Here is a 26,705-nt window from a genome sequence, read left to right on the forward strand (position 1 = left end):
TTGTAAAGCAGGCATCCAAAAGTTATGACCGGTGTTTTCTGCGTGCGCTCCTGCTGGCCCGCCATTGCAACTGCAAATAAAATCTGCTTTATATACTATCCTGGAAAATTATTTGGATATTTCCAACAAAGCTGGATGGGGCCCTGGGCAGCCTGATCTGGTGGTGGCAATGCTGCCCATGGCAAGGGATTGGAAATAAATGGTCCCTTTCAACCCAAGCCATTCCATGATTCTTTTAGCAGCAATTCCCCAACGCGGGGTACCTATCTGAGCTCCCTTCACCACGGCTAGACAAGCTTTTGGACTGGCATTGCTCCCTACACACCCCAGCACGAACAGGCCCACACGAGCCACCTACGGCGCTCACCAGCAGGCACCAAGCAAGATCACAGAGCTTGCAACACCAAGGACACCCGGAGGCCCGCACCGCACAGCTGCCCCCTTCACGGCGCCCGCCCCTCAGCACCGCCCCCCACCAACGACCACCCACGGCCCGCGCCTCAGCCCCGGGAACGGAGCTGGCCAATCAGCAGGCGGCACCGCTGACAGGCAGGAACCGGCAAAGGGTGACGCGTCGCAGCCGAGGGGCGGGACGGCTTTGCACTCCCAATCTCCTCAGGCCGAGCTCTCTAATTGGCTATTTTTCCGCCAAGATGTCCAATCAGAGAGTGCCTTGCAGAAGCCGGCTGAACCTATCAGAGAGGCGTTTCTTCTTCCGCCTCGGTAGTTTGAAACCCTTGCGCCCGGCGGACGCTCCGACCGTTGCCCGCAGGTGAGAAGGGAGGCGGGGGGCGGCCCGAGGTGGCCCGGCAGCCTTAGAGGCCCAGTCTGTAGCAGGACAAAAAAGGGATGCGTTCACGTACGAAGTTTTGATTCCTCTTCCTGACTTGTTCGGCCGTGTTCCTGCCCGGCCGTGCCACCGGGTTGCTGCGTGACGCCCCGCGGCTCGGCCTTACTTTGCAGCTGAGGCGGCCGCAGCGGGCAATCGGCACTGCAGGCGCCGGGTTTGAGTGGTACCGCTTCATACGTGTAAGTTAAAGGGCCTCCGGAAGTAGACCTCTTCCCTGGGTGAGAGGCTCGTCGGAAAGCAGCACCCTAGGTAACGAGCAGGCTGCCAAAGCAGAAGTCTCATGGGGCTCAGATAGTTCGGAATTAGTGGCGTGAACAGCCGCGGTGAGACAAATGAGAGATCTGTAAAGCTGAGGGCTGTTTCTTTAAGTAGCTGTCCTTAGCACTGCGGTCATACACTTAACGGTTTCATGTTAGCTTAGTGCTGTTAGCAGGAGCCTTGCTTTGGTGTGGTCAGAAGTGTCCTGGCAGACGCCTGGGGAAGATGAGAGGCACGAGATAACCATGAAGTTCTCGGTAGCCTCGTCGAATTTCGTGATTTGCACCTCAGCAAATCAGTTTACCGATGTCTTCATATGCCATGATAAATATCTCTCTTAGAAACTTGCCATGTGTTCTCTTAATCAGATCAAGGCAGATAACTTATTTTTAGCATGAGGTGACAATGGCATGTGCAAACATAAGCTTAAAAGAATTGTATTTATCTTACAGTAGTTTTGCCTGTTCTGTATATGAGCAGTTTTCTAGAATTCTGGGTTTACTGGTATTTGTGCTGGACTTTGCAATAATCAGAATGTCAGGTTGGACTGCAGGCAAGAACACCAGAGATGTTGATGGGGAAAATAGAAGTGTTGTGAGGAACGCTGAAAATTTAAGAAGTGTGCTATTTGTAATGTGAAGTGATTTTCAAGTTAGTAAAGACAGTCGGGTTAGAATTCTGGTGCACATGGTAGAGGTCTAGTCCAGAGGAATAAAGAAAAGGGATAGACAGAGAAGGCAGACACTGAGCTTGAGCAGATTGTGACTCCTATAAAGTGACTTCAGATAGCTGAGCTGCAGTTTTAAGCTTGGAAAGTGGCATGAAATGGAGAGATAACATTGTTTGTGTGAAAGAAAGCAGCTGAGTTGAAGAACCACAAACTCAAGCATAGTTTCAATGATACACAAAGAGCTATATATGCTAAACTGAGCGTTAAGAGTTTCAGAAGGCTGAAAGTCAGGTCAGTGGCCTTAAATTAATGAACAAACTTTTCCTTCCACTTCATTAGACGCTTCAGAGTCATGTGAAACTCAAGTGGCTTCGTGTTTAATTATAAGAATTGGTGGTAGGTAGTTTTGTTAAATGGGCTGATGAAGAGAGCAGTGTTTGTAATTTGTTACACTCTTCCTGTTTCTATGAATACCTGGTAATTAACTGATCCTTTGTCTCACCAACATGCATGTGAGCACATTTGAATATCTCTAGGACTTCTGGACTGCTTGAGACCCACTAATTGAGAAACTGTGAGTTATAAAGCACATGGTTTGATTTACTGAAGAAGAATTTGGGGCCTTTGAAAGAACATAAGAAGGCAGTAAGCAGTGAGATAATAAAGGTTTTTTGAACCTTAGGCAGTAGGAAATCAGCATTTAGAGTTGTGTTTATGCCATTTTTAAAATATCAGCACAGACACTAACTTCCCATTCTGCATACTGAAAGCCATGAATGGCAGAGAGGTCTTCTATGGTTCATGACAAATCAGTATCTGGCATAACTCATAAAACTGAATGAATTAACTTCCATCTCTATTCCCATATAGAGCGCTCTGAGTTTATTGCTTTTTTTTTTTTTTTTTTTTTTTTTTTTTTAGTATTTTGAAATAAGATGGTCATTAAGGAGGACATTTCCTGCCAACGCAATATCAGTACAATTGGCAATTTAAAAATAATGTTTCTGTCAGAAAATTCATCTGTTTAAAAAACAGCTAAGAATATTATGATTGACAGTTTTAAAGGCCTGTCTAAAAATTATTTTAACTTGCATGCTTGTTAGCTACACTATACCAATACTTTGTTCATCTGGTTATTTATAGTGGTCTTCTTCCCAGGCTTATTCTCAGCTAACAGCTCTCTGTTCAAAAGTGTCTCGTGGTTACTTTTGATGTTCATCAGGCAGCTACATCACTCTGCCATTCATTCATTAACAAATTTTTTATGCTGCATGGTAAGCATTCAGGGCATCATCTCAGCCTGGATTGTGGTATTTCCAGGGGAAAAAAAAATCAGAGCAGAATTTAGGCGTTCCTATATCCTTCTGTAGGAATTTTGTACTGAAGTAAGATATATAACTCCAAACACTGCAACTAAGAAGGAGGAGGCTTTGACATAGAACTGTGCTCATAAATTAAGGTTTCTATAGTCTCTCCAAATATAATTTTTTTCCTCTATCACTGTATTGTAGTTGCGCCGTATATTTAATGTAAAATATTTTGTGTAACATGGAATATTAGGCATAACATTTACTCAACCAGTGTAGAATGGCAAAATTGCTGTATTGTTGCTTCTCAGTCATTCGTGTTTTGAGTCTCAAAGTCAGTTGAAGTCTTTTCATGTTTTTGAGTATGGTTTGGATAAAGCAATTAAATGCCTTTCAGTCTATGCTTATAGCAGTATATGTAACAAGGACACTTTCAGGTTATCCCATTGCATGGGCTCTCCCCCCACCTACTTGAGGTAAATACTACAGCAGTATCTGTGTTTCTGTGAAAGAGGTTAGTGAACATCCTGGAAATAAAAAGTGAAGCTGAGTTTCTACTGTTTTATTGACTGACTTCCTCCTTTTTGAAGGAGGGAAGATTTAGGTTAGATGTTAGGGGGAAGTTCTTTACTAGGAGAGTGGTTAGGCCCTGGAACGGGCTGCCCAGGGAGGTTGTGGATGCCCCGTCCTTGGACGTGTTTAAGGCCAGGTTGGACGGGGTCCTGGGCAACCTGATCTGAATGTGTATGTTTGGTGGCCCTGCTAGGCAGGGGGGTTGGAACTACATGATCCTTGGGGTCCCTTCCAACCCGGGTGATTCTATGATTCTATGATTCTATGACTTTGTGCAGGATGTCATCAGATGAGGAGAAAAGCACAAGTCCAGTTTTGCTGAAAGACTCAGTTCGGGGCAGTTCTGTTTCTTCAGATGTTCAGGTAGGAAAGAGACAACCTCATTTGGTTCACCATTACAGCATTTTATCTGGCTACGCGTAATTGTGAGGAAACCTAATAAAACTTGTGCCTTTTTTGTGTTTTAGAGATATAGTAAAATAAATGCTAGGAAATGAAGCAAATTAGACAAAAGTAAAACGTGTGATTAAAATAAAGTTACTTGGATTTCTTTCTGTGCATTTCACAAGAAATTTCAACTTAAATGAAAATTCACATCTAATCACACATCACTGAGGGTGATCAGTGACAGCTGTAAGAAAAATACTATAGTTCTCTTCTTTCTGGTGCTACTTTTTGTGTGTAAAGTTTTATCAAGAGGTGAGAACCAGGATAGAAACCTCTAATTTCTAAGCAATGAAGTGTAGCAGCATGCAGTTTCTTACGCGATGAAAGGAAGTGTTTGTTTCCCGCATTAAATGTGCTGCAACTACAAAGGAAGGGGGTCTTCTTTGCATTTTGAAGGGATGGAAAAATAATTGGATAAAGTATTTGTCCTATGCTGTTGAAAGCAGTAGATCTTTATCCTTAATATTTCAATATTTCAATATTTCAATTTCACCCTCAGTAAATTCGCAGATGACACCAAATTGGCTGAAGTGTGGATCTGCCTGGGGGTAGCGAGGCCCTACAGAGGGATCTGGACAGGCTGGAGAGCTGGCCTGAAGCCAATGGGATGAGTTTCAGCAAGGCCAAATGCCGGGTCCTGCACTTCGGCCACAACAACTCCAGGCAATGCTACAGGCTTGGGGCGGTGTGGCTGGAGGACTGCATAGAGGAAATGGACCTGGGGGTATTGATTGATGCTCGGCTGAACAGGAGCCAACAGTGTGCCCAGGTGGCCAAGAAGGCCAATGGCATCCTGGCTTGGAACAGTGTTGCAAGCAGGAGCAGAGAGGTGATTGTTCCCCTATATTCAGCACTCGTGAGGCCGCACCTCAAGTACTGTGTCCAGTTTTGGGCCCCTCACTGCAAGAAAGGTATTGAGGCCCTGGAACGTGTTCAAAGGAGGGCAACAAAGCTGGTGAGGGGTCTGAAACACAGGCCATATGAGGAGAGGCTGAAGGAGCTGGGAATGTTCAGCCTGGAGAAGAGGAGGCTCAGGGGAGACCTCATTGCTCTCTATAACTTCCTGAAGGGAGGTTGTAGTGAGCTGGGGGTCGGCCTCTTCTCTCGTGTCATTAGTGATAGGACCAGAGGGAATGGCTTCAAGCTATGGCAGGGGAGATTCAGGCTGGACATGAGGAAGTATTACTTTTCAGAAAGGGTGGTGGTCAGGCACTGGAATGGACTGCCCAGGGAGGTGGTGGAGTCACCGAGCCTGGGGGTGTTCAAGGAAAGGCTGGATGTTGTGTTGAGGGACATGGTTTAGTGGGAGCTATTGGGAATAGGTGAACGGTTGGACTGGGTGATCTTTTAGGTCTTTTCCAACCTTGGTGATTCTAGGATTCTATGAATAGTTGGTTACTATTTTCAGAGTAGATGTTGGCATTGTTTTGTTTTTCTTCCCTCAATAAGATTCTAACCAAAACAGGTTAATTTTTACAATAAGCTTTGCTGGTTGCCTTGTGCAAATGTGTGTATACTTCTGCTACCAGATAGAAAGGGAACATTCATCTTAAGCACTGTTAAGATCAGTTTTTTCTTCCTCTCAATTGCCTTTGTTCCTTTTAAAATGCCAGTTTATGCTGGCAATGGCAGAATACATCAGTGTGTGTGACTGGGATATTACAAGATACTGTTTAAGTTTGACATTAAAACACTTAAATGGATTGAACTTGTGGCAGTGATAAAACACAGCTTCAGTTGGAGTAAGTAGCTGTTGAAGTTTTAACAGCAGGAATTAATACCAAGTTTCCTTGCTTGTATACATACCTGCTATTTGTACACCTGTGAGAAGTCACTTGTTTTTGGAATGCCAGCTAATGCACTGCAGGATAACTTATATAAGTGGGTCAAGAGCAATTGAGAGAGAACTTATCTTTTGCTCTTCACGTAACAAGCAGTATAAAAGATTGTGCTTCAGAAGTTGAGATAAGTACCTGGTAAAAGTGCATGGTATGCATGGCCTAACTGCTAATGCGTGTCAGCTTTCTTAATACTGGATGTAACATCTTACAATTAGCATATGTTTTTACACAGTTATTGTCCAATTCTTATGCATCCTAAGAACATACACTGAAAAATCATACCTTGTAAACTATTTAAGTCTTGCACCCAATCTGCGTTTTTTATTCATGTTGCAATTCATTTCTGCATTTCATACACTTCTCTGTTAATAAGCTTTATTAATCTGGAGACACTGACAGTAATCTGTTAGCTGTGTTTCCAGTATCTTTTGTAGTTGGAAAAGAGGATGAAGGCAAGAAATACTATATGACCAGAATTTTCTTGTGTGATTCCTATGATTGCCAGGGAGATTCAAAGTCCACCTCATTGGGAATGATAGAGCAGAATAATACTGAGTGGCCACTTTGCTACTGAATACGTGTCTAGTACAGCATTGATTCACTTTTCACTCTTAGTGCAGCGAACTGGATTTGAAAGGGATTTTGGTTTGTAGAAGATGTGATTAGGGCTGTAAATCTTAGTAGCTGCATTACTTCAGTTGGATAACTTGCTTTAGATATTTCTGTCAATCTTAAGTGCTGTTTTATCTTAGATGCTGGTGTCTCTTTATAAATCTGACCAACAGATAATACAGACTATAACTTGGCTCCTGTATCCCAGTACAAGTGCAATAGTGCACAAAGAGATACATTATAAAAGTAACAGTGCAAATTAAGGCTTCCATAACTGTGAACTACATCCTGTGGGGGAAAAGGACGTATCCTTACACTTTCAGATAATTTTAGTTTATTCTTAGGTTAGTTTTGTTTTCTGTCATACATGAAAGAGTGTAGTTTTGTGTGGAGTAGATTACTCAAGTTTTAGTAAGTGTCACAAGTTGAAATACTAAAAAAATCTCCTTATAACTTGACTTGTGTACTTGAGCACTTAACATGTCTGTAGTAAGGTGGACCCTGGAGTAATCCTTAAATAGGGTGACTTAAACTGAACTCTTGAACTGAACTCTTGCACCTCGTATGTAGTCATTTGCATTCGATGAGGTAATCATTTAAATAGATCGGTTGGATCTGCCTGACAAGTAACTTCTTAGGGTTAAGAGTTAGCTTTAAGATGCTATTTCTATCTGCAGGAAGAAGGGCGAGTGCTGGTGCTGCACCTGGGATGGGGTGCCCTGGCTCTGTGTGCAGACATCAGGGGTGAAGTTCTGGAGGACAGCCTGGCAAAAAGGGATCTGGTTTGACGGCAAATTGCATCTGAGGCGGCAGTGCGCCTGGCAGTCAGAAGGGTCAACCGTACCCTGGGGTGCGTCAGGCCCAGCACTGGCAGGCGAGGGAAGCGGCCGTCCCACTCTGCTCTGCGCTGTGCGGCCTCGCCTGCAGCGCTGGGTGCAGGTTGGGGTGCCACTCCATAAGATGGGAGGAGAGAGTGTCCAAAGGAGGGCTCCAGAGATGGAGGAGGATCTGAGGGCACAGTGTGTGAGGAGCAGCTGAGCACCGTGGCTGTGCTCAGCCCAGAGCAGAGCAGGTTGAGGGCAGCCCTCATGGCGGCTGCAGCTCCCCACAGGGAGCGGAGGGCAGCGCTGAGCTGTGCTGCGTGGTGTCAGCGACAGGACCCGAGGGAACGGCATGGAGCTGTGGCAGGGGGCCCCAGGGGCGGCTGGGGGTCAGGGAAAGGGCCTGCACCAGAGAGCGGTGGGCATGGAATGGGCTGCCCCAATGGGCAGTGGGCACGGCCCCGAGATGCTGCAGATGAAGGACTGTCTGATTTAGGTGGTCCTCTGCGGAGTGAGGGGTTGGACTTGCTGATCCTTGGGGGATCCTTCCAACTGCAGATATCCATACCATCCTAGGATCATAGAATTGCCCGCGTTGAAAAGGACCTGAATGATCATGTAGTTCCAACCCCCCTGCTGTGTGCAGGATCGTCAACCACCAGACCAGGCTGCCCAGAGCCACATCCGGCCTGGCCTTGAATGCTTCCAGGGAGGGGGCATCCACAACCTCCTTGGGCAACCTGTGCATCACCACCCTCTGTGTGAAAATCTTCCTTTTAATAGCTAACGGAAACCTGCCCTGTCTCAGTTTAAGACCATTCCCCCTTGTCCTAGCACTGCGACCCTCATAATCAGCCATTCCCCTCCTCTTTATAAGCTCCCCTCAAGTACTGGAAGGCCCTGGAGCCTTCTCTTCTACAAGCTAAACAAGCGCAGTTCCTTCAACCTTTCTTCATAGGAGTGGTGCTCCAGCCCTCTGATCATCTGAGTGGCCCACCTCTGGACCCACTCCAAGAAGCTGACTTCTTGTTAGACAGTGCCTTAACATATACCAAAACAAAATTAAACAAAACAAAAACAAACAAACAAACAAAAAAAGACAAAAAAAACGAATTAGTCATATCTCCAAAAATTTGTTATGGGGAGAATTTGCCCCAGCATCGTATGGAGAAACCAGGCAAGGCCAAGCATTGTTTAATTCATTTCTATTTCTTTATTTCATTATTTCACATCCTGGCTGGAATCGTCGTCCCTCCTTGCGTCGGCTGGAGTCGTGGCCCCTGCCTGCCTGCCTCGGCTTCCAGGCTGGAGTCGTGGCCCCTGCCTTGGCTGGCTGGCTGGAGTCGTGGCCCCTGCCTTGGCTGGCTGGCTGGAGTCGAGGCCCCTGCCTTCCTGCCTTGGCTGGCTGGCTGGAGTCGTGGCCCCAGCCTGCCTGCCTTGGTTGGTTGGCTGGAGTCGTGGCCCCTGCCTGCCTGCCTCGGCTGACTGGCTGGAGTCGAGGCCCCAGCCTGCCTGCCTTGGTTGGTTGGCTGGAGTCGTGGCCCCAGCCTGCCTGCCTTGGTTGGTTGGCTGGAGTCGTGGCCCCTGCCTGCCTGCCTCGGCTGACTGGCTGGAGTCGTGGCCCCTGCCTGCCTGCCTCGGCTGGCTGGCTGGAGTCGAGGCCCCTGCCTGCCTGCCTTGGTTGGTTGGCTGGAGTCGTGGCCCCTGCCTGCCTACCATGGCTGGCTGGCTGGAGTCCTGGCCCCTGCCTGCCTGCCTCGGCTGGCTGGCTGGAGTCGAGGCCCCTGCCTGCTTGCCTTGGCTGGTGGCTGGCTGGAGTCGAGGCCCCTGCCTTGGCTGGCTGGCTGGAGTCGTGGCCCCTGCCTGCCTGCCTTGGCTGGCTGGCTGGAGTCGTGGCCCCTGCCTGCCTGCCTAGGCTGGCTGGCTGGAGTCGTGGCCCCTGCCTGCCTGCCTTGGCTGGCTGGCTAGAGTCGAGGCCCCTGTCTGCCTGCCTTGGCTGGTGGCTGGCTGGAGTCGTGGCCCCTGCCTGCCTGCCTTGGCTGGCTGGCTGGAGTCGTGGCCCCTGCCTGCCTGCCTAGGCTGGCTGGCTGGAGTCGTGGCCCCTGCCTGCCTGCCTTGGCTGGCTGGCTAGAGTCGAGGCCCCTGTCTGCCTGCCTTGGCTGGTGGCTGGCTGGAGTCGTGGCCCCTGCCTGCCTGCCTTGGCTGGTGGCTGGCTGGAGTCGTGGCCCCTGCCTGCCTGCCTTGGCTGGTGGCTGGCTGGAGTCGTGGCCCCTGCCTGCCTGCCTTGGCTGGTGGCTGGCTGGAGTCGAGGCCCCTGCCTGCCTTGGCTGGCTGGCTGGAGTCGAGGCCCCTGCCTTCCTGCCTTGGCTGGCTTGCTGGAGTCGTGGCCCCTGCCTGCCTTCCTTGGCTGGCTGGCTGGAGTCGAGGCCCCTGCCTGCCTGCCTTGGCTGGTGGCTGGCTGGAGTCGAGGCCCCTGCCTGCCTGCCTTGGCTGGTGGCTGGCTGGAGTCGAGACCCCTGCCTTGCCTGCCTTGGCTGGCTGGCTGGAGTCGTGGCCCCTGCCTGCCTGTCTTGGCTGGCTGGCTGGAGTCGTGGCCCCTGCCTGCCTGCCTTGGCTGGTGGCAGGCTGGAGTCGAGGCCCCTGCCTTCCTTGGCTGGCTGGCTGGAGTCGAGGCCCCAGCCTTCCTGCCTTGGTTGGCTGTCTGGAGTCGTGGCCCCTGCCTGCCTGCCTTGGTTGGTTGGCTGGAGTCGTGGCCCCTGCCTGCCTACCATGGCTGGCTGGCTGGAGTCGTGGCCCCTGCCTGCCTGTCTTGGCTGGCTGGCTGGAGTCGTGGCCCCTGCCTGCCTGCCTTGGCTGGTGGCTGGCTGGAGTCGAGGCCCCTGCCTTCCTTGGCTGGCTGGCTGGAGTCGAGGCCCCAGCCTTCCTGCCTTGGTTGGCTGTCTGGAGTCGTGGCCCCTGCCTGCCTACCATGGCTGGCTGGCTGGAGTCGAGGCCCCTGCCTGCCTGCCTCAGCTGGCTGGCTGGAGTCGTGGCCTCTGCCTGCCTACCATGGCTGGCTGGCTGGAGTCGTGGCCCCTGCCTGCCTGCCTTGGCTGGCTGGCTGGAGTCGTAGCCCCTGCCTGCCTGCCTTGGCTGGTGGCTGGCTGGAGTCGTGGCCCCTGCCTGCCTTGGCTGGCTGGCTGGCTGGAGTCCTGGCCCCTGCCTGCCTGCCTTGGCTGACTGGCTGCCTTGCATCACAGCTGGTGTTCTGTTGTCAGGGTTCCTTTATTTGAAGCTTTTCTGTGGGAGGTGGCTGATGGCATCATAAAGCCTTGGTTATGCGTGCCTTATTTTGTGATTCTGTGGAGGCTCCATTTTTCATTAATTTCATTAATTTTCATTAATTTCATTTTCATTTTTCAATTCCATTCATTATTCGGGATTCTGTGGGGCTCCATTTCCCGGCCATTTCTCTATATTGTTTTTACGGTTGATTCCAATAAAGATCTGTTAGCTGTATCAATGAGTTTGTGGATGATGCTAAGCTGGGAGGAGTTCTGACCTCCTTGAGGATGAAGAGGCCTTGCCTTGAGATCTGGACAAAATGAGGGTGGTTCCCATCTGCACAAAGAAGGGCGAGCGCTGGGTTCTGCATTCGATCTGTGTTTTTTATCCGTGCTGCAATTTGTTGTTTTTGTACTTAATTTGTCTTTGAGTTTAGTTAAAAAAAAAACAGCTTGATAACTTGATTATTTGCAGCTAATTACCTCTTTGTGGAATGTGATACTTCTTTTTCCTTGTCAAAAAGATATGCCATATAGCTTTATTTTCATTTATTTAGACCTCTAATTTTGACATAGTAGTCTAGAGGATGAAAAGTGGAAATTTGAAGGGAAACTGGAAATTAGCCAAAGTGTACAAAACCTGGATTCTTAAAATATCTGCTGATTGCCTGAAGGCCTCAGGAATGTGTGGTTTATACTAGAAGCTTTAAAAGATTGTTTTAGCTGGTAGATTCAATAGCATGTTATATGTAATTGGTAACTTCAGGTGATCGTTTCCTCTCTAAATTTTCACAACTTGAGTGTCAGAATTTGAAGAGTTAATCATATGATGCCTCTCCTTCCCCCTGGGAGGAAGAGTGGGAAGGAATAGGTGAAAAGCCCATTTGAGATAGGATAAGCTAATTTATTAAAAGGATATGTGATAATACAGAATAATTAAGAGTAATAAATCAAAACAAGTCAAAAATAAAACTGGAGGAGAGAGGGTCAGTCCCAATCTTTATCAGCAGGTCTTCCACTGTTCATCTCCTGGAAAATAAAGCTCTTTCCCCATCATCCGGAATTGGAAATCATGTGGAGGCTCCTGGGAAATTCATTACATCCCCAAATATCTTCCTCATGGAGAGTCAGAACTCATGTGAGACTGCTAGAGAAAATCAGGAAAAACAGCTCCACAGTGCACCTGTGTCTCTGCACCTAACAGCCCTAACAGGTGTTCAAGAAATGTTAGATGTTGTACTGAGGGACATGGTTTAGTGGGAATACTGGTGACAGGTAGACAGTTGGACTGGATGATCTTAAAGGTCTTATCCAACCTTGGCAATTCCAAGGAAGATCTGATGCTTCATCCAAGTAAGTGAACTACTATGAAAAGAAGTAGCCAGTATCTAAGGCAGTTAGCCATGGCAGAGTTGCTGTAAGACCTCGTGTTTGATCCTGATGATCCACCTACAGGAAATAAAGGATGGATACAGTAATTAGAATGGCCTTGCTTCCAGCCAGGGGAAGCAAAGGGACAATTGAGAGTATTGGTCTGTGTGGACCAGGCTCAGACAGACTTGGATTGACAACTCAGATGTGAATTATTTCTAGGTTGGTGGACACATGAAACCTTGGGTTCTCGGGGAAGAGATGCAACATATAAATATGGTTGAGATCAACAATTAGACAATTGTCAACATTTTGTGACAGGATGAGTATGAAGAACTGCTTCGTTATGTTATAGTGACTCCAGAGTTTGAAGTGTGCATCCCAAAGCAATCAGAACCTTCCTCAGAACTGAGAGGAAGGGGCAGATTTTCAAGTGTAACAGATGACACCATTTACCATAAAACTCCAGGTAATATGTGCAAAGCTATGAGTTGATGTTATGAAAGCAGTGTTGTGACTTTTCGAATAGTTCCTGCTTGAGAAGAGCATATAGCTAATATATAATGTATTTATATTTTGCACAAGAAACTTAGGGAGGTATTATATTCACTGAAGGGTTTTGCTTGATATGGCTTTAAAGTGACAGTACTGATTTAGTGATAATTCTCAGTGTTCAGTAGTGTAAAGGTAAAAATAAACATTTTTGTTCATTTTTGTTTTGCACCATAGTTGGTACAATAGTGCAGAAGAAGGTGCCTTTACTTCATAGAAGTTTGTCAGATCACAACTAGTTTTACTCATAACTGTACTGCCGTGATAGATAAATGCATATTTAAAGTAAGATTATTTTGAAGTGTTAGCTGAACAGAGCTTTGGAGAATTACTATTTGTGTTACTACATGAACATTGTTCTTTTAGTTCCGTTTTCCATTTTTGAGTTTTATTTCATTACTTGGTATTCAGCTCTGTCTGTATAAACTTACTGTCGTGTGGTGCGCTGATATTGCATGATGCAGCGTGCACTGGTATTTCTGGTTGTGTATTGGTTGCTTTTGTCAATCATATTTAGCTTGAGGAAGTTTTGTTAATTTAACTTCAAAAGAAATACTAAATAATCATATTTGTGTCTTCACTAATTTCTTAGCTTACAGAATCAGGAAGAACTTACTTTGATTTCTGTTGTTGTGTAGGTATGCCATTTCATCATGAAAATATTTTCCTGCATTTTTGTATACTCCCTTCTTGTCTCCTTGAGGACAATATTTTCTCTTCTAGTTAGAGGAACATGTAATATGTTAGATCATTTTACAAATAAAGGCTAATTGGCCTTGAAACTTAGTGCTGATTATCTTCATTGGATAGCACCAATCTCAGCATAGATGATACAACATAAGAAATGTCCTCCAGAGGGACCTGGACAAACTAGAGAAGTGGGCCCAGATGAGCCTCATGAGTTTCAGCAAGGCCAAGTGCACCCAGCACAAGAAAGACATGGAGCTGTTCAGGCAGGTCCAGTGAAGAACCACAAAGATGATCAAAGGTCTGGATCACTTCTCTAATAAATAAATGCTTAGACAGCTGGGTTTTCTCAGCATGGAGAAGAGGAGGCTGCAGGGAGACCTCACTGTGGCCTTCCAGTACTTGGAGGGAGCTTGTAAACAGAAGGGAAACCAACTTTCTATACAGTCTGTTAGTGACAGGACAAGGGGGGGAAAGAGGGGAGGTTTAGATTAGACTTTAGGGGAAATTTTTCACTCAGAGGGTAGTGAGGTGCCTGAAACAAACTGTTCCGTGAAGCCGTGGATGCCTCATTCCTGGATATTTTTAAAGCCAGGTAGGATGGGTTCATGGGCAACTTGATCTAGAGCCTGATTTAGTGGTTGGCAACCCTGCCAATGGAAGGGAGTTGGTACTGCATAATTTTTAAGTCCCTTCCAATCCAAGCCATTCTATGATTCGATGATAAATGTTTTTTTATTTATAATGTAAGCAAATATTCTTGGCCGTTTCTGCTATCAGGAATTTACCAGTGCAGGAAACTACAAAATAGACACAGAGAGATGCTTGTCCTTTCAGAATAGAATAAATGAAATGAAATAAAACAAATAAAATGAAATACATCTTCCATAGTTGTATGTCAGGAATTTAAGGCAGTCCAATTAGCCTGTCAGTTGACATTTATTTAACTCATGTTAGTACAGTATAGCAAATAGTAATCTAGAAATGGGTTCTTAAAGTAAGACATGATGAAAGTGAGGATGGCAGTATTGGTTATTCTCTGTGTCCTTACTCCAGCGTGAGTCTGCGCCGACACCTCACCTTCCAGTATTAATATTTTCCAGGAGAAATATTGTCATTTTTAGAATGCTAGTGGAGAATCTTGGTCATTAAGGATATCCTACCTATAACTTCTTTTTCTGAAGAATTAGCATGCTTGTTTCTCAGAATGTATTCAACTGCCATAGGAAATACAGAAGCTGTGATTCTGGAGCTCAGGGGAAACATGAGAATGGTGATCTGGAAAGAGAAAATATTTTGCTTAATGGAATATCTGTGAAGCCTATTAACTTTATCCAGTGTAGTTGTATCCTGTGAGGGAATTATGTGAAAGCTGCACAAGAAGTGAGATCAATAGAAGCTGTTGATATTATGTACTGTGGCAATTATTCTTTAACAGTCAACTATAGGAAACTGTGGGGAAAAAAAATCCTCTACAGAAGGATTTACACTTGCAACTCCTAGAATGAGAACAGTCAGTTTACAGTTTAAAAACTGTGACTCAAAACTATTTTGACTGGGAAGATAAAACATCCTTAACCATTATATTAGGTCAAAGTACAAAAACTGTAGTCTGGTAGATTCAGCTAAACGTAAATATTAAGTTATCTACAGTTTCCAAATGTGATTTGTGCTACCAGGATTTATGTACTCTCTGTCTTGATACTGGGCATCCCCAAGTCACTGGGGAGGAATTAGAGCCAACTCAGGATTTTCAGAGTTAGTTTTTGTCTTTGGCAACACTGTCCTCATTCATCTTCACTTGTTTTAGTCGTCCTCTTTAATACGAAAAGACTTTCAAAGATTATGTTTAAGTGAACAGTAATTTTGATTTTTACTACTATTACAGTGTGACTGTTAGCTTGAATATATCTGTATCTGACATGTATTTGAATTAGGTACAATTTGGCATACATGACTTTTGACAGTCATTTTATTTATTTTTCCTTTTTTGCCTAGCTTCTGACTTAATCCAAAATGCAGACCAGTTACTGTTTACAAAGTATTAATCTTTATTTTCTGTATCATTTTTAGATTTACTGTCAGTGAGGGAGCGTACTGAGGTCAATATGGAACAACTTTGCCCTGTTTCAGAAGAGACTTCTTCACAAGAGTCGACACACACTCCAAGAGAAATTGATGAAACCATAGTAACTGAATTAACTGTACCTGATGAAAAAGTTACTCAAATAGAAAATATACTTGATCTCTGGAGTGGAAGTCTTAAGGTATTTATTTTGTATGCAATCCTTAAAAATAAAATACAAATGTCAGGATGTTGTTGTAGATTAAGTGGGAGTGTGGGGAAATTTGTATAGTGGTTACATTCCAAAATTATGGTTTTCTTTTTGTTTTTGTTGCATATTGCATGTAAGTATGAGACAAAAATAGAGTAACTTTCTGTGTCACTGGGTGTTTAGTTAGTTCACCGTCTGGTAATGTACGTAGGTGCATACAGCCTGGAGACTTCCCTTCAAATACTGATCTGTCCTTAATTGCAGAGTGTTGAAAGATTAAAAGATTAGGGGGGAGGGGAAATAATTTTATGAATTTCACTACTGTCATCCTTTTACTTTTTAGACAAATGTTCTGAGTGAATTGAGAAAATGGAAATTAAGTTTTATCGAACATCACAAGCATCAAATGAGACAAGAAAAAGAGAAACATGCTGAACATGTGAAACAATTGAATAATGAGATGGAAAACCTGAAAGAGTTGCTACGTACTTATGAGATCTCTATTGGCAGAAAAGATGAGGTAATATTTCAATTTCAGAGTTCAATTGTTCTCTCTTTAAAAACAAACAAACTTTTTTACACTGTCTATTTGACCAACCAAATACTTGCTACAAATAAGTAAATATCTTTAGACTGTATTGTGAAAAAATAACACATTAAGACTGTATGGTGGGAAAATGAATCATTGTTGCTGGGAAGCTTCTAACAATGGAAATAAGCTTCTAACAATGGAAATGTAATATGAAGTATGTATATATTTTACATTGTTTGCTTTTAAATCTTCTATCTAATCTTATTCTTCATTTGTTTTGTGAAAATCACACAAGAGTCTATTAGCTTTTATCTGCAGAAAGCCATTCATTTTTCTATTGATTGGATTGGTTTTACTGCATTTTAACTAGGTAGCAGTCTTCAAAATGTTTAGAGAGTCTTAGTTTTGAGTTTCTTAGAACTGCACATTTGTGGTCTTCTATATGGTCATAGCTATGCTATGCTATGCTATATTTTTCTATGAACAACTTCAAAGTTAACTGTGGAAATGCACATAAAATTGTGGTAGACCTGCAACCGCATAAAATAAGAGGATTCAATTACATTAACCTAATTTTTAAACATTTTAGTTGAGAAGACTTCACAAAGTTTGGACTTTGAATTCATATTTACAATTAAAAAGGCTGGTCTGTATTCCAAAAAATCTGCTGATGGACTTAGAATCTGAAGGAAGGGTGATATTTTTCCAAAAATTAAATGCATTTCCTAATTGATGACAAATTATGCATGTTTTCTTCTAATTTTAGATAAATTTTCTACTTATGACTGAAACACAGTTTTTCTGAAACTACAAACAGTTAGAGCTTGCCATATTTAAGTAAAGTAACTTACATTTATAAAAACAGATAGTATTATGAGAAAATTATTCTTGAAATCTAGACAAGAGTCAGTGAATGACTGCTACTCCTGATTTGAATTCTGATTGCTTTTCCCTGCTTAATTGGATTAAAAGGAAGATGTAATAAAAAGCTGATGCTAAAAGTAAATGCTTTAAGTGAAAATAAGTCTGAAACTCCATTCCGTTTGAGATTACAAAGATCATAGCTCTTGATGTAACGTTAATAAATGTTTTTGCAGGTGATTACTAACATGACAGAAGCATTAGAGAGGAAGAAAGAGAAAATAGAGTTAATGAGAATGTTTACACTGTGGCGGATTCAGCAAATTAAAGCTAAACAAGAGGTATGTGTGCAAAATAAAAATGTGATGAAAATGAAAGCTGTGAATACAAGAGTCAGAATTGGTAATGCTCTTGTTACTGTTGGAAGAAATGGCAGTGTCTCCCATGTCAAATAACAGTTTGAAAGCATCAGTGTCCCCAAAAATGCTGCTGTCTGAATACTCTCTGGGATGGTGAAAGAAATGAAACTACTTGTTTAGGATATTGGTTTGCTCCTACTGTGATCGTCTTATAGCGAATCGCTGAAGTTTACAGGATGTGTACTCTGAAGTAGGTGACAAGGGAATGTCTATTAATTTTAAATAAATTACGTTTGAACAACTAAATCACTAAATATCACATCCTACGTTTTTTGGGACCCAGTCTCACAATTAAAACTTAGCTGCCAAAGCATGCATTAGCTAAGAGCTAGATACTTACAAAATGTGGAGCACTGTGCCAGGTGCTGTAAAGAGTCTGCTAAATGAAACATAACAGAAAAGGGGGATCTTGAATCACGGCTGCAAAACTTTCACTGTCCAAAGTAGATTCATGCTTATTTGACAGTGCCCTAAACTCTGCTGTTTCACAGAAAGGGATAGCCTTTTCTCTTTTCCTTCTCTCCCATGTGGGAATTTACTAATAATTTGGAGCTACTTTGGGGAAATTACTCAACTTTTTCTATTTCTTCCGATTAATTTCTGAAAAAAGCAATGCTAAAGTATATTGTCTGGTAAATATTTTGAAACAATAGAATTACTCGTTATTGAAGTGGAATTATAGAATTATGTTTTAAAAAAAAAAAAAAAAAAAAAAAAAACAACTAGTTAAAGCATCCTGGACTCTATATGTATGGGTTTTTTTTAAGGATGATGATTTATGCTAACATCAGTTATCCTTGTGACTGTAGGCTTGTACTGTATATGCGAGGCTTTTGTTTACAAGTCATTAAGCTGTGAATAAAAACACTGGTTTGTGTTATGTAGGTGCTCTACAGTGTGTTTTTTGTTACTGAGTAAAGTTCCTTAATGCGTGCGCAGGCAGAATGATTGAGCTACTGGTATGGTGTTTCACAGTGAAGCAGCACATAAACACAGTACTGTTCAGACATTCCCACTGTGGTCTGAGTAATATGTGGCTAAGGAGTCATCCGCAATCACTTCAGTTTTTAGCTAACTTGCACTTGCTTATAACGTGATTTCATTTGTTTCCCAAGGAATATGCAAACAAAATAGCAGATAAACAGTTCCAGACAGCTTTGAAGAAGAAGGTATGGACAGCATGGCGCTCTCTCAGTGAAGGAAGATGGAAAGAAAAAGTAGCTAAAGCCTGTCAGTTAAGGGCAGAAGATATCTGTGTTCAGCTTACCAATGATTATGAAGCCAAAATTGCGGAGGTATAGTAAAGTTTCTTTTTTACATTCCTTAACTCCTCTCAATACATCGATTTCCCCAAAGCGTATCTTTCTCAGCAAGCTTGAAAAACACAAAGACTTTCCAAGAGAACAAAGCTCTTAAGTACAGGAAAAGATGTGAGGAGATCTAGGATTTCTCCTGCAGGTGGTTGCTTTCTGATGTAAAATGTTGCTGATCTGCACATGCAGGTGAAGTAAATATCTATTTTCACATCACTAGGAATTGTACCTGATTCCTACACACTGTTAATATTTGCTACTTATTTTGAGGTCTCACTGAAGAAGAAGGGTGTTATAGAAATAAAGGTCTATTATTATTATTATAAATGACCATAAAGAGTACAATATCTTTTTCTACAACAGCTACTATGTTAGAAGTGTATTTTTGTCTTCAACCTGTCAACTACACTTCTTGAAAAATATTCAAAGTTTATCGTGAAGATAGGTTAGTAATGACTGTTGTCCCCCAGAGATTTGTCTTTGGACCAGTACTGTTCAACATCTTAATCAATGGTCTGGACAGAGGGACTGAGTGCACTGTCAGCAACTTTGCAGGTGATGCTGAGCTAAATGGTATAGTTGATACAACAGAAGGAAGGGTTGGCATTCAAAGGGACAAGCTTGAGAAGTGGGCCCACATCACAGAATTACAGAATTGTAGGGATTGAAAGGGACTTTTGGAGATCATAATGTCCAACGGCCTGCTAAAGCAGGTTTCCTACAATAGATCATAGAGAAAAATTTCAAGATGGGTCTTGAATATTTCCAGAGAAGGAGACTCCACAACCTCTCTGTGCAGACTGTTCCAGTGCTCTGGAATCTAATGAGCTTAATTGGATTTAACAAGCTGAAGCACAAGATATTGCAATTACACTGTGGCAATCCCAGGCATGTGTATAGGCTGGAAGAACTCACTGAGAGCTGCCCTGCTGAGAAGGACTTGGGGGTTCTGCTGGATGAAAAGCTTTACCTGAGCTAGCAGTGTGCTCTTGCTGCCCAGAAGCCAACCATATCCTGGTCTGTATCAAAAGAGGGGTGGCCAGCAGGAGAAGGAGGGAGTTGTCCCCCTCTGCTCCATGCTCATGAGGCCCCATCTGGAGTATTGCATCCAGTACTGGGGCACCCAGTGTAAGAAGGAGGTGAAACTGTTGCAGCGGGTCTGGGGGAGAGCTGCCATGGTGATCTGAGGGCTGGAGCACTTCTTATAAAGAATCTCTGAGGGAGTTGAGCTTGTTCAGCTTGGAGAAAAGAAAGCTCCAGGGAGACCTTATTGTGGCCTTCCAGTAGCTAAAGGGGAGTTTATGAACAACAGAGAGACCAACTTTTTTCACTGTCCGATAGCGGTAGGACAAGGGAAAATGGTTTTAAACTAAAACAGGGAAGATTTAGATTAGATATTAGGGGGAAGTTGTTTTTTTTTACACAGAGGTTGGTGAGGTAGCTGGAGCAAACTGTTCCAGGGAAGTTGTGGATGCCCCATATGCTTGGAGATTTTCAAAGTCAGGTAGGATGGGTTCATGGATAGCCTAATCTAGTGGGTGACAACCCTGCCATCTAGTTTGCTATGGATAGAATCACAGAAGGGCTTAAGGATCATCTAGTTCCAGCCCAAGTCCTTCTGTGCTTCTATCCTTTGCAAACTAGAGATTTTGAAGTGAAAATACATTTTGTAAACACATTAAGTGACTTTTAAAGCTAATTGAACATGTTCGTGGTTTGCATCCAGAAGTACAAGGTGGCTGTTTCCATACTCTCTTTTGTAGCTAACTGCTACTTTGGAACAAACAAGAGCTGAGATTCTGCGTCTGCATAATGAAAGAGAGCAGTATGAAGACACTATGAAGAAAGCATTTATGCGTGGTGTTTGTGCTTTGAATCTGGAAGCAATGACCATGTTTCAAGGCAAGGACAATAGGACAGATCCCGGTGAGTATAAAAGTAGATTTAATTTGGGAGTTTGTAGTTTTTGTTGTTCTTATTGTCTTCTGTTGTTTTTAAAAAAGATTCTCCTTTTTTTCTTCTTCTTTTTTTTTTTTTTTAATATGAAGACTTTATCAAATATATATTTCTTTAAAAAGATGGATTGAATATGTAAAAAAAATGTTCTGATGCTGAAGAACATACTGCTAAGTAATAAATAAAATAAATGATTTCTTGGAGATGGTGAATTCATGAATAAAATGCTTACCTTTCAATGTGTTATAAACACAAAACTGCTCTCAAGTTTTATCTTACATCTGCGTGTTGATTATTTTCAAAAAAACTTGCAACAGAGAGTATGTCTCACAGACAGTGATGGGTAACTGGATTATGTGTTTTGTAATGGGTCCCTTACATTTCTGTGTCTGCGATATGTATCTACAAACACTGCAGTGCCACCTATTGGCACTGCAAGTAAAAGCAGAATTAAAAGACTTACAGGTAGTTATTAATGGTGTGCAAGTATCACAATTTGACATGGGTCTAGTATTTGGAGACAGTGCAGATGGTCAGCAGTCTGTGGCTGATTTACTGATGGGTGATTTTGCATATCATGTTTTTTTAGTTTGAATCCACAATAGGTCATGTTCTGTTATAATGGAAATACCACTGCTTAAGTAATGCAGATCAGATATGTATGCCATGATCCTTTCTGTGCCTAAGCTTAATGTGTGTGTGTGTGTGTATGTATATGTACGTATATGTTTGTATAAAATGTGTATTCTGGCATATTTTCATTCTTGAAAACCTTGAATATTGTACCAATTGAACTATGTTAATTATTATATTTTTACTGCTCTCTTTAAGAGAACAGCAACAAAAACAACAACAACAAAAAAAAAAACCAGTTGCTATACGATATACTCTAATGAGCTTCTCCTGGAGCTCCTGTTGCATTATTTGCTTTAGAAATGGAAGAGTAAACAAGAGTATTTCTTTCTGTTTCCCTTAAGGAAGCATATATTCTAAAAGTAAAGGCTGAAACAACTTGAGAAGATTCTGTGCTTAGGTCTGCAGATCACATGTCCCCAGGGTGTCTGCACTGAGGCAAAAGAATGGTGATGTGTTCTGTACAGTCTTTCCATGCCTCACTGCTGTCTTTCTAAAGTAATTTTTGGCCTTTAGTGTAAGGGCAGCTCTTGCACAGTTGGGATAGTATTTGCAAGCACTATTCAGAAGCTCTGTGCTTTGCACTGAAATTCTACAAGCAGAGCAAAACAGAGAAACAGGTCACCTGAAATTTCTGTTCCCAGATTTCTGAAAAGGAGGGTCAAATAAGGAGTAGAATAGACTGTTATAGACTATTGGAATAGACTATTCTATTCCAAATAAGGAATAAAATAGATCTGTTTAATTCGTTTATACAGAAATACCAAAGGAGTAGTAAAACTTTTACTATAACATATTTCGTATTCCCCAGCACTTGCTAGATTATGTGCTGATCCCATTACTCTGTGTTTCTTACAATAGATTCAGGAAGTAGGAGAGAAGATAATGGTGCCATTATAGCAGGAAGGCTACCTCATTCACAGTACAGTCCCCCTTCACCACCCCCTGCACCAGCAACTGCTCTTCACACGGAAGACTTGGTAAGTCAGTGCTGTATTCACTAGCAGTGAAAATAAATTTCCTACCCTGGGGCTTTTTAAAGATAAATATGATATGATAGTCCATGAACTGAAGGAATTTGAACTTAGTCTAAGTATAAAAAGAAACCTACAAGTATGTTCAGAGTATTTGCTGTAAATGAAGTGCATAAGTCATGGTTGCTAAGACTTGCCATACTTTCAGTTAGATCTGTCTTTGATTTTAGTGAAGATGTGTTAAGGTGATGAGAAGAAAGTCACTATAACAAGCAGAATTTGCTTTCCGAGGTTTCTACTGAAAAAAGAAATTGTTAGAGTGGCTTGCCAAAAAAAAAGAACTGAGCTTACTGTTCTCTGGGGGAAAAATGGAAGTTAGCTTGACATTAAATTTCTTTTAAAAAAATGCAACATGTGTAGTCACTGAGGAAAAACTTATCTTATTGTCCTGTCATGTCGGCTTATCCAGATTAGTACCCAGTAGCCTGGAAATTCTAGACCTGCCCTGGAGTTATGCTGAAGACGCTGCTGCTGTAAAACAATTCCACACTAGAACAGGGAGAAGACATGCTTGCCTCTTTCCCCAGTTTTCCATTCTAACAGTACCAAATGTTAGTCACTTAATTTCCATGAACTTTTAGACAAGTATTTTTTTAAAAAGGATTTTTAAATTAGCAAAAAAAAATAAATAAATAAAATAAAACATTAAAAATAGTACTAATACATCTGCAAAAAAGCTTGAATTTAGAAAGGTAAGTGGAATAGTCAATAGACTGTCTATCTAAAGAGCAAAACTGTATTTTTGGGAACATTATACTCATTCTTTAAACTCTTTCAATTCAATTAACAGTTTTCTACTCACCTGGGTCATGCAAGCACTTCTCAGACAAGGCTAGATTCTGATTCTCCAGTAATCATCCCTGGCACAGCTGCAGGATCTGGGCTGGCATCAACTCAAAAATTGGTAACATGCTCAGACTGACTTTTTTTTAAGACAATTATAACAAATAATTAGTTTCCACTTTTTTAGAGAGGCTCAAGTGTGTAGTTGAGAAAACTGTCATAGAGTTCAGTTACGTGTGTGAAGACACTGTCTTGTGAATGCTTGCTAATGTGATGGAAAAACCCTCTTAGGATAAGCTTTAACTCATTTTTGGAGTGACAAAGAGTAAGAGAAGTGCATGTGCATTTGGGTATAATACAGGAGGAACAATTGGTGTTTCACATGGTACCATTTTGTTCTGGAAAAAAATACGGTCTGCTTTTGCCTCCTGCTATTTAATATGTCTCTCTCATTCTCTTTTCTGTATTTGTTACTAAACAGTACTTTTAGATTTCCTCAAGGCTCCTCTGCATTGCTCTCCTTTTCTTTTTCCATCTGATGCAATTTGCTGCTAGCAATCAGAAAGATGCAACTTTCTATCACCTAGAAGTGTTCTTGTATCTGCTGTGTCACTGCTGGAAAGGCTTGTCAGGGTGATGAAAGTGCCTGCAGCTATCACTGGAGTATGCTGCCAGTGAGCAAAGCTAAACTACCCGTGCAGATTGATTTTTGTCAAATTAGCCTTACCCCCCTCAGGACAGTAGACACTTCACTAAAAATCATCTCTGTGGAAAAAAACAGAATTAACTAGGTTACAAATAGGAGGAGCAACTTCCGTCCCATGTGTAACATAAGTTACTACGTGCAGTTTCCTATGTTATGTTAGGCAAGCAGCTAATAAACATAAGCAAAAAACTAAAACATCGTAAATATGATGCTTAGAAATTTTGCTAACTAATATCTAATTTATTTGTAGCCCATGGCAAAAGTAATAACATCTGCTCAACAGAAGGCAGGGAGAACAATCACTGCTCGAATCACAGGCAGATGTGATATGGGACAAAAACACAGAATTTGTGGTAGTTTAGCAGTGATGGGAGTTGCTCCACCCATGAGTTCGGTCATTGTTGAAAAACATCATCCGGTCACTCAGGTAAGTCAGAACTATGCTTGTAATAGTGTTGTTAATATTATATTGTATAAATAAAGATGATCACCATGAAGAGATAGATAATTAGACGAGTGCTTTTTAAAACAATATGCAGTACTGGAGCTGGACAGAATAACAGAGTAAGGTGAAGTGGCAGCGTTTACTTCTTTTATCATATTTTGTTCATAGGCGTAATAATCTCTTTCTTGTCCAACTCTTCAGTGAGTCTTCCTGTCCATAGCTGGTTGTCATCTGGTCCAACAGTGTTAGGTGCTATCATCACACGGCTGCCATTTAAAGACAAGCTTTGCAGTGGAGCAATCGTTTCAAACATGGTAGAGATACCATGCAAGCTGAGGATAGCAAATTATTGGAGAAAAAAGCAGAATCTTTATCAAGAGGCAACAAAGTTCATCTGGCCTGCTTCTTGTTGTATCCTTTTGTTTCCCCCACTTATCTGAAGAAATACTGAGACAAGTGCATTAATAGGGTATGAAAGCAATATAAAAGGCGACTGTAAATGGTAGCCCAAATCACTTAGTCTGTCACTGTGCATTTAGACCAGTCTGAGCAAAAAAGGGTTTTAACTTTTTAAGAATTCAGAGTCTATGACTAGTGTCACTATTGCTCCAAAGCCTGCCTCTTAAAAATGCAGTCACAAAGTTGCAAAATGGTTGAGGTTAGAAGGTGCCCCTGGAAGGCGCCGGGTCCAACCTTGCTCAATCAGGGACACCTGGAGCAGATTCCCAGGCCTCTGTCATGGTGGCATTTCAAGATCTCCAGAGAGGAGGGTCTGCAGGTTCTGAGGGCAGCTGGTGCCAGTGCTCTGTCACTGATACAGCACAGAAGAGCTGCCTAATGCTCAGACAGAGCCTCTTCTATTCCACTTTGTCCCCACTGCCTCTTGTCCTGGCACTGGGCACCATGAAAAGAATCTTCTCTGCACCCTTACCTGAGGTATTTATGAACATTGATGAGATCCCCCCTCACCCTTCTTTTCTCTGGGATGAACAGCCCCAGCTCTCTCAGCCTTTCTTCATACCCCATACCCTCAGTATTTGTCAGTGCAGCCTACCAGGACCTGTAGAGTTTGTCCAGTTTGCTCAGGTATTCCCTTACCTGATCCTCTCCTACCAAAGGTGCATTTTCCTTGCTTCAGCCATTCATCCTGGCCTCTGAGATCTAGGATTCTTAAATGCCAGACTTGCTGTTAAAGAAGGCACTCATACCTTGCCTTTTCACTGCCCCAGATCAGCAGGTCTCGTTTCCTTCATGAGAGATTCATATTTTCCCTAATCTTCCTTTTGTCACTGAGAAGAAGCCCTTCTTGTTGCCTTTGTTGTCCATGGACAGATTTAATTTCATCTCCGCTTTAGCTTTTCTAGCTTGATCTCTGGCTGCTCGGACAATGTTTCTGTATTCCTAGACATTCCCAGAAATATATGCCTTATATTCTCCCTGCAAATAAAAGTCTAAATGCACATCAACCAGACTCAAGTATTTCTCTTGTCATCTGACAGAGCCTACCTTGATTAAGAGAAGAACAATTTTTGCATATATATACTGTATATGTTTACTGTATATTGCAGTAAGAAGTCTAGCTTGAGGGGAGAAATTTGTTTCTTAAGTAAATGCAAGCTTCTTCCTTTCAGAAACCAATTCAACTTTCTGATAGCAAATGCTGTACTTAAAAGGAGTGTTGGTGTTATTACATTAGAACTGCAAAGGAATATTCTGAATGAGCTTTAAAAGCAAAAACTCTTGAAATTAGATCATGTAGATCAAGGTGATCAAGTTCAGGGTTTATGGTTAACTGGAAGCTTAGCACTTTATGTTCTAAGTATATTACATAAGGAAGTAAATAAAAAATAGTTACCCCATTTTATTTTGTTTTTTTTTATGTGTGGTTCAGTTTGTATTAGGAATCTTTCCCTTTAAACTACAGTTAACTTACAGTTACTTGAATGGAGTTGGGTTGTTTTGCATTCTTTAAAGATCTGTGGTGTCTGATTACTTTTCAGCAAACCATATCCCAAGCCACTGCTGCTAAATATCCTCGAACTGTGTTCCTTACTTCTGGTTCTACAACTGTGAGACCTGCAGGACAAGTTGGGCGAATGCTTCAGAGCCAAACTCATACCAGCGTTCAGTCAATAAAAGTTGTTGACTGAGTAAATATCTTTCACTGGTGGAGGTTTTTATCAAGATAAGTAATTTAAACCTCTTCCCAGTCTTTTCAAAGCTTGACGTAGCAAGACCTACAGTGTGCATCATGTTTTCAGCCCTTTTAACAGAAAAAAAGTGTTTGCAGAAAGCTTCTGGAGGGGAAAACGACCTTGAAATGTTATTCTACCTCCTATTTGAAAACTTGGTTATTAAGATAAACACTTTATTTAAATAAAGAATCTTTTGCACATTTTCAAATAAAGAATAAAATACATTTGTCCGAATTGTTTACTTTCAGTATAAATGCTAGTGCATTTATTTTCAAGTAAAAAAGAAATTTATTTTTGTTA

General features: G+C 42.3%; 1 protein-coding gene across 4 annotated transcripts; it reads left to right on the top strand.

Annotated features, from left to right (window-relative positions):
- The first annotated feature begins 660 nt into the window (after positions 1-660).
- POC5 (POC5 centriolar protein) lies at positions 661-26,629 on the top strand. Of its 4 annotated transcripts, XM_048931786.1 has the most exons (11): positions 3,923-4,021; positions 12,335-12,482; positions 15,326-15,519; positions 15,872-16,048; positions 17,158-17,262; positions 18,456-18,635; positions 20,417-20,579; positions 22,104-22,222; positions 23,067-23,180; positions 24,016-24,192; positions 26,211-26,629. In XM_048931786.1, the coding sequence occupies exons 1-11, from the start codon at positions 3,923-3,925 to the stop codon at positions 26,358-26,360; spliced, it is 1,626 nt and encodes a 541-aa protein (XP_048787743.1). In that variant the 3' UTR covers positions 26,361-26,629. The 4 variants fall into 4 exon arrangements, with proteins under 4 accessions (XP_048787741.1, XP_048787740.1, XP_048787743.1 ...); XM_048931784.1 differs by lacking the exons at positions 3,923-4,021; positions 12,335-12,482 and adding an exon at positions 661-772; XM_048931783.1 differs by lacking the exons at positions 3,923-4,021; positions 12,335-12,482 and adding an exon at positions 779-1,029.
- The last annotated feature ends 76 nt before the right edge of the window (positions 26,630-26,705 follow it).

This window comes from Lagopus muta, chromosome Z (assembly GCF_023343835.1).
Source record: "Lagopus muta isolate bLagMut1 chromosome Z, bLagMut1 primary, whole genome shotgun sequence".
NCBI lineage: Eukaryota > Metazoa > Chordata > Aves > Galliformes > Phasianidae > Lagopus > Lagopus muta.

What these genes read in the sequence shown, in the direction of transcription:
- POC5 (XM_048931786.1), top strand. Translation starts at nt 3,923, where the DNA reads ATGACTTTGTGCAGGATGTCATCAGATGAGGAGAAAAGCACAAGTCCA. An exon ending in CTATTGGCAGAAAAGATGAG is followed by an intron (nt 16,049 to 17,157) that starts GTAATATTTCAA and finishes ATGTTTTTGCAG; the next exon opens with GTGATTACTAACATGACAGA. An exon ending in TGGCATCAACTCAAAAATTG is followed by an intron (nt 23,181 to 24,015) that starts GTAACATGCTCA and finishes ATTTATTTGTAG; the next exon opens with CCCATGGCAAAAGTAATAAC.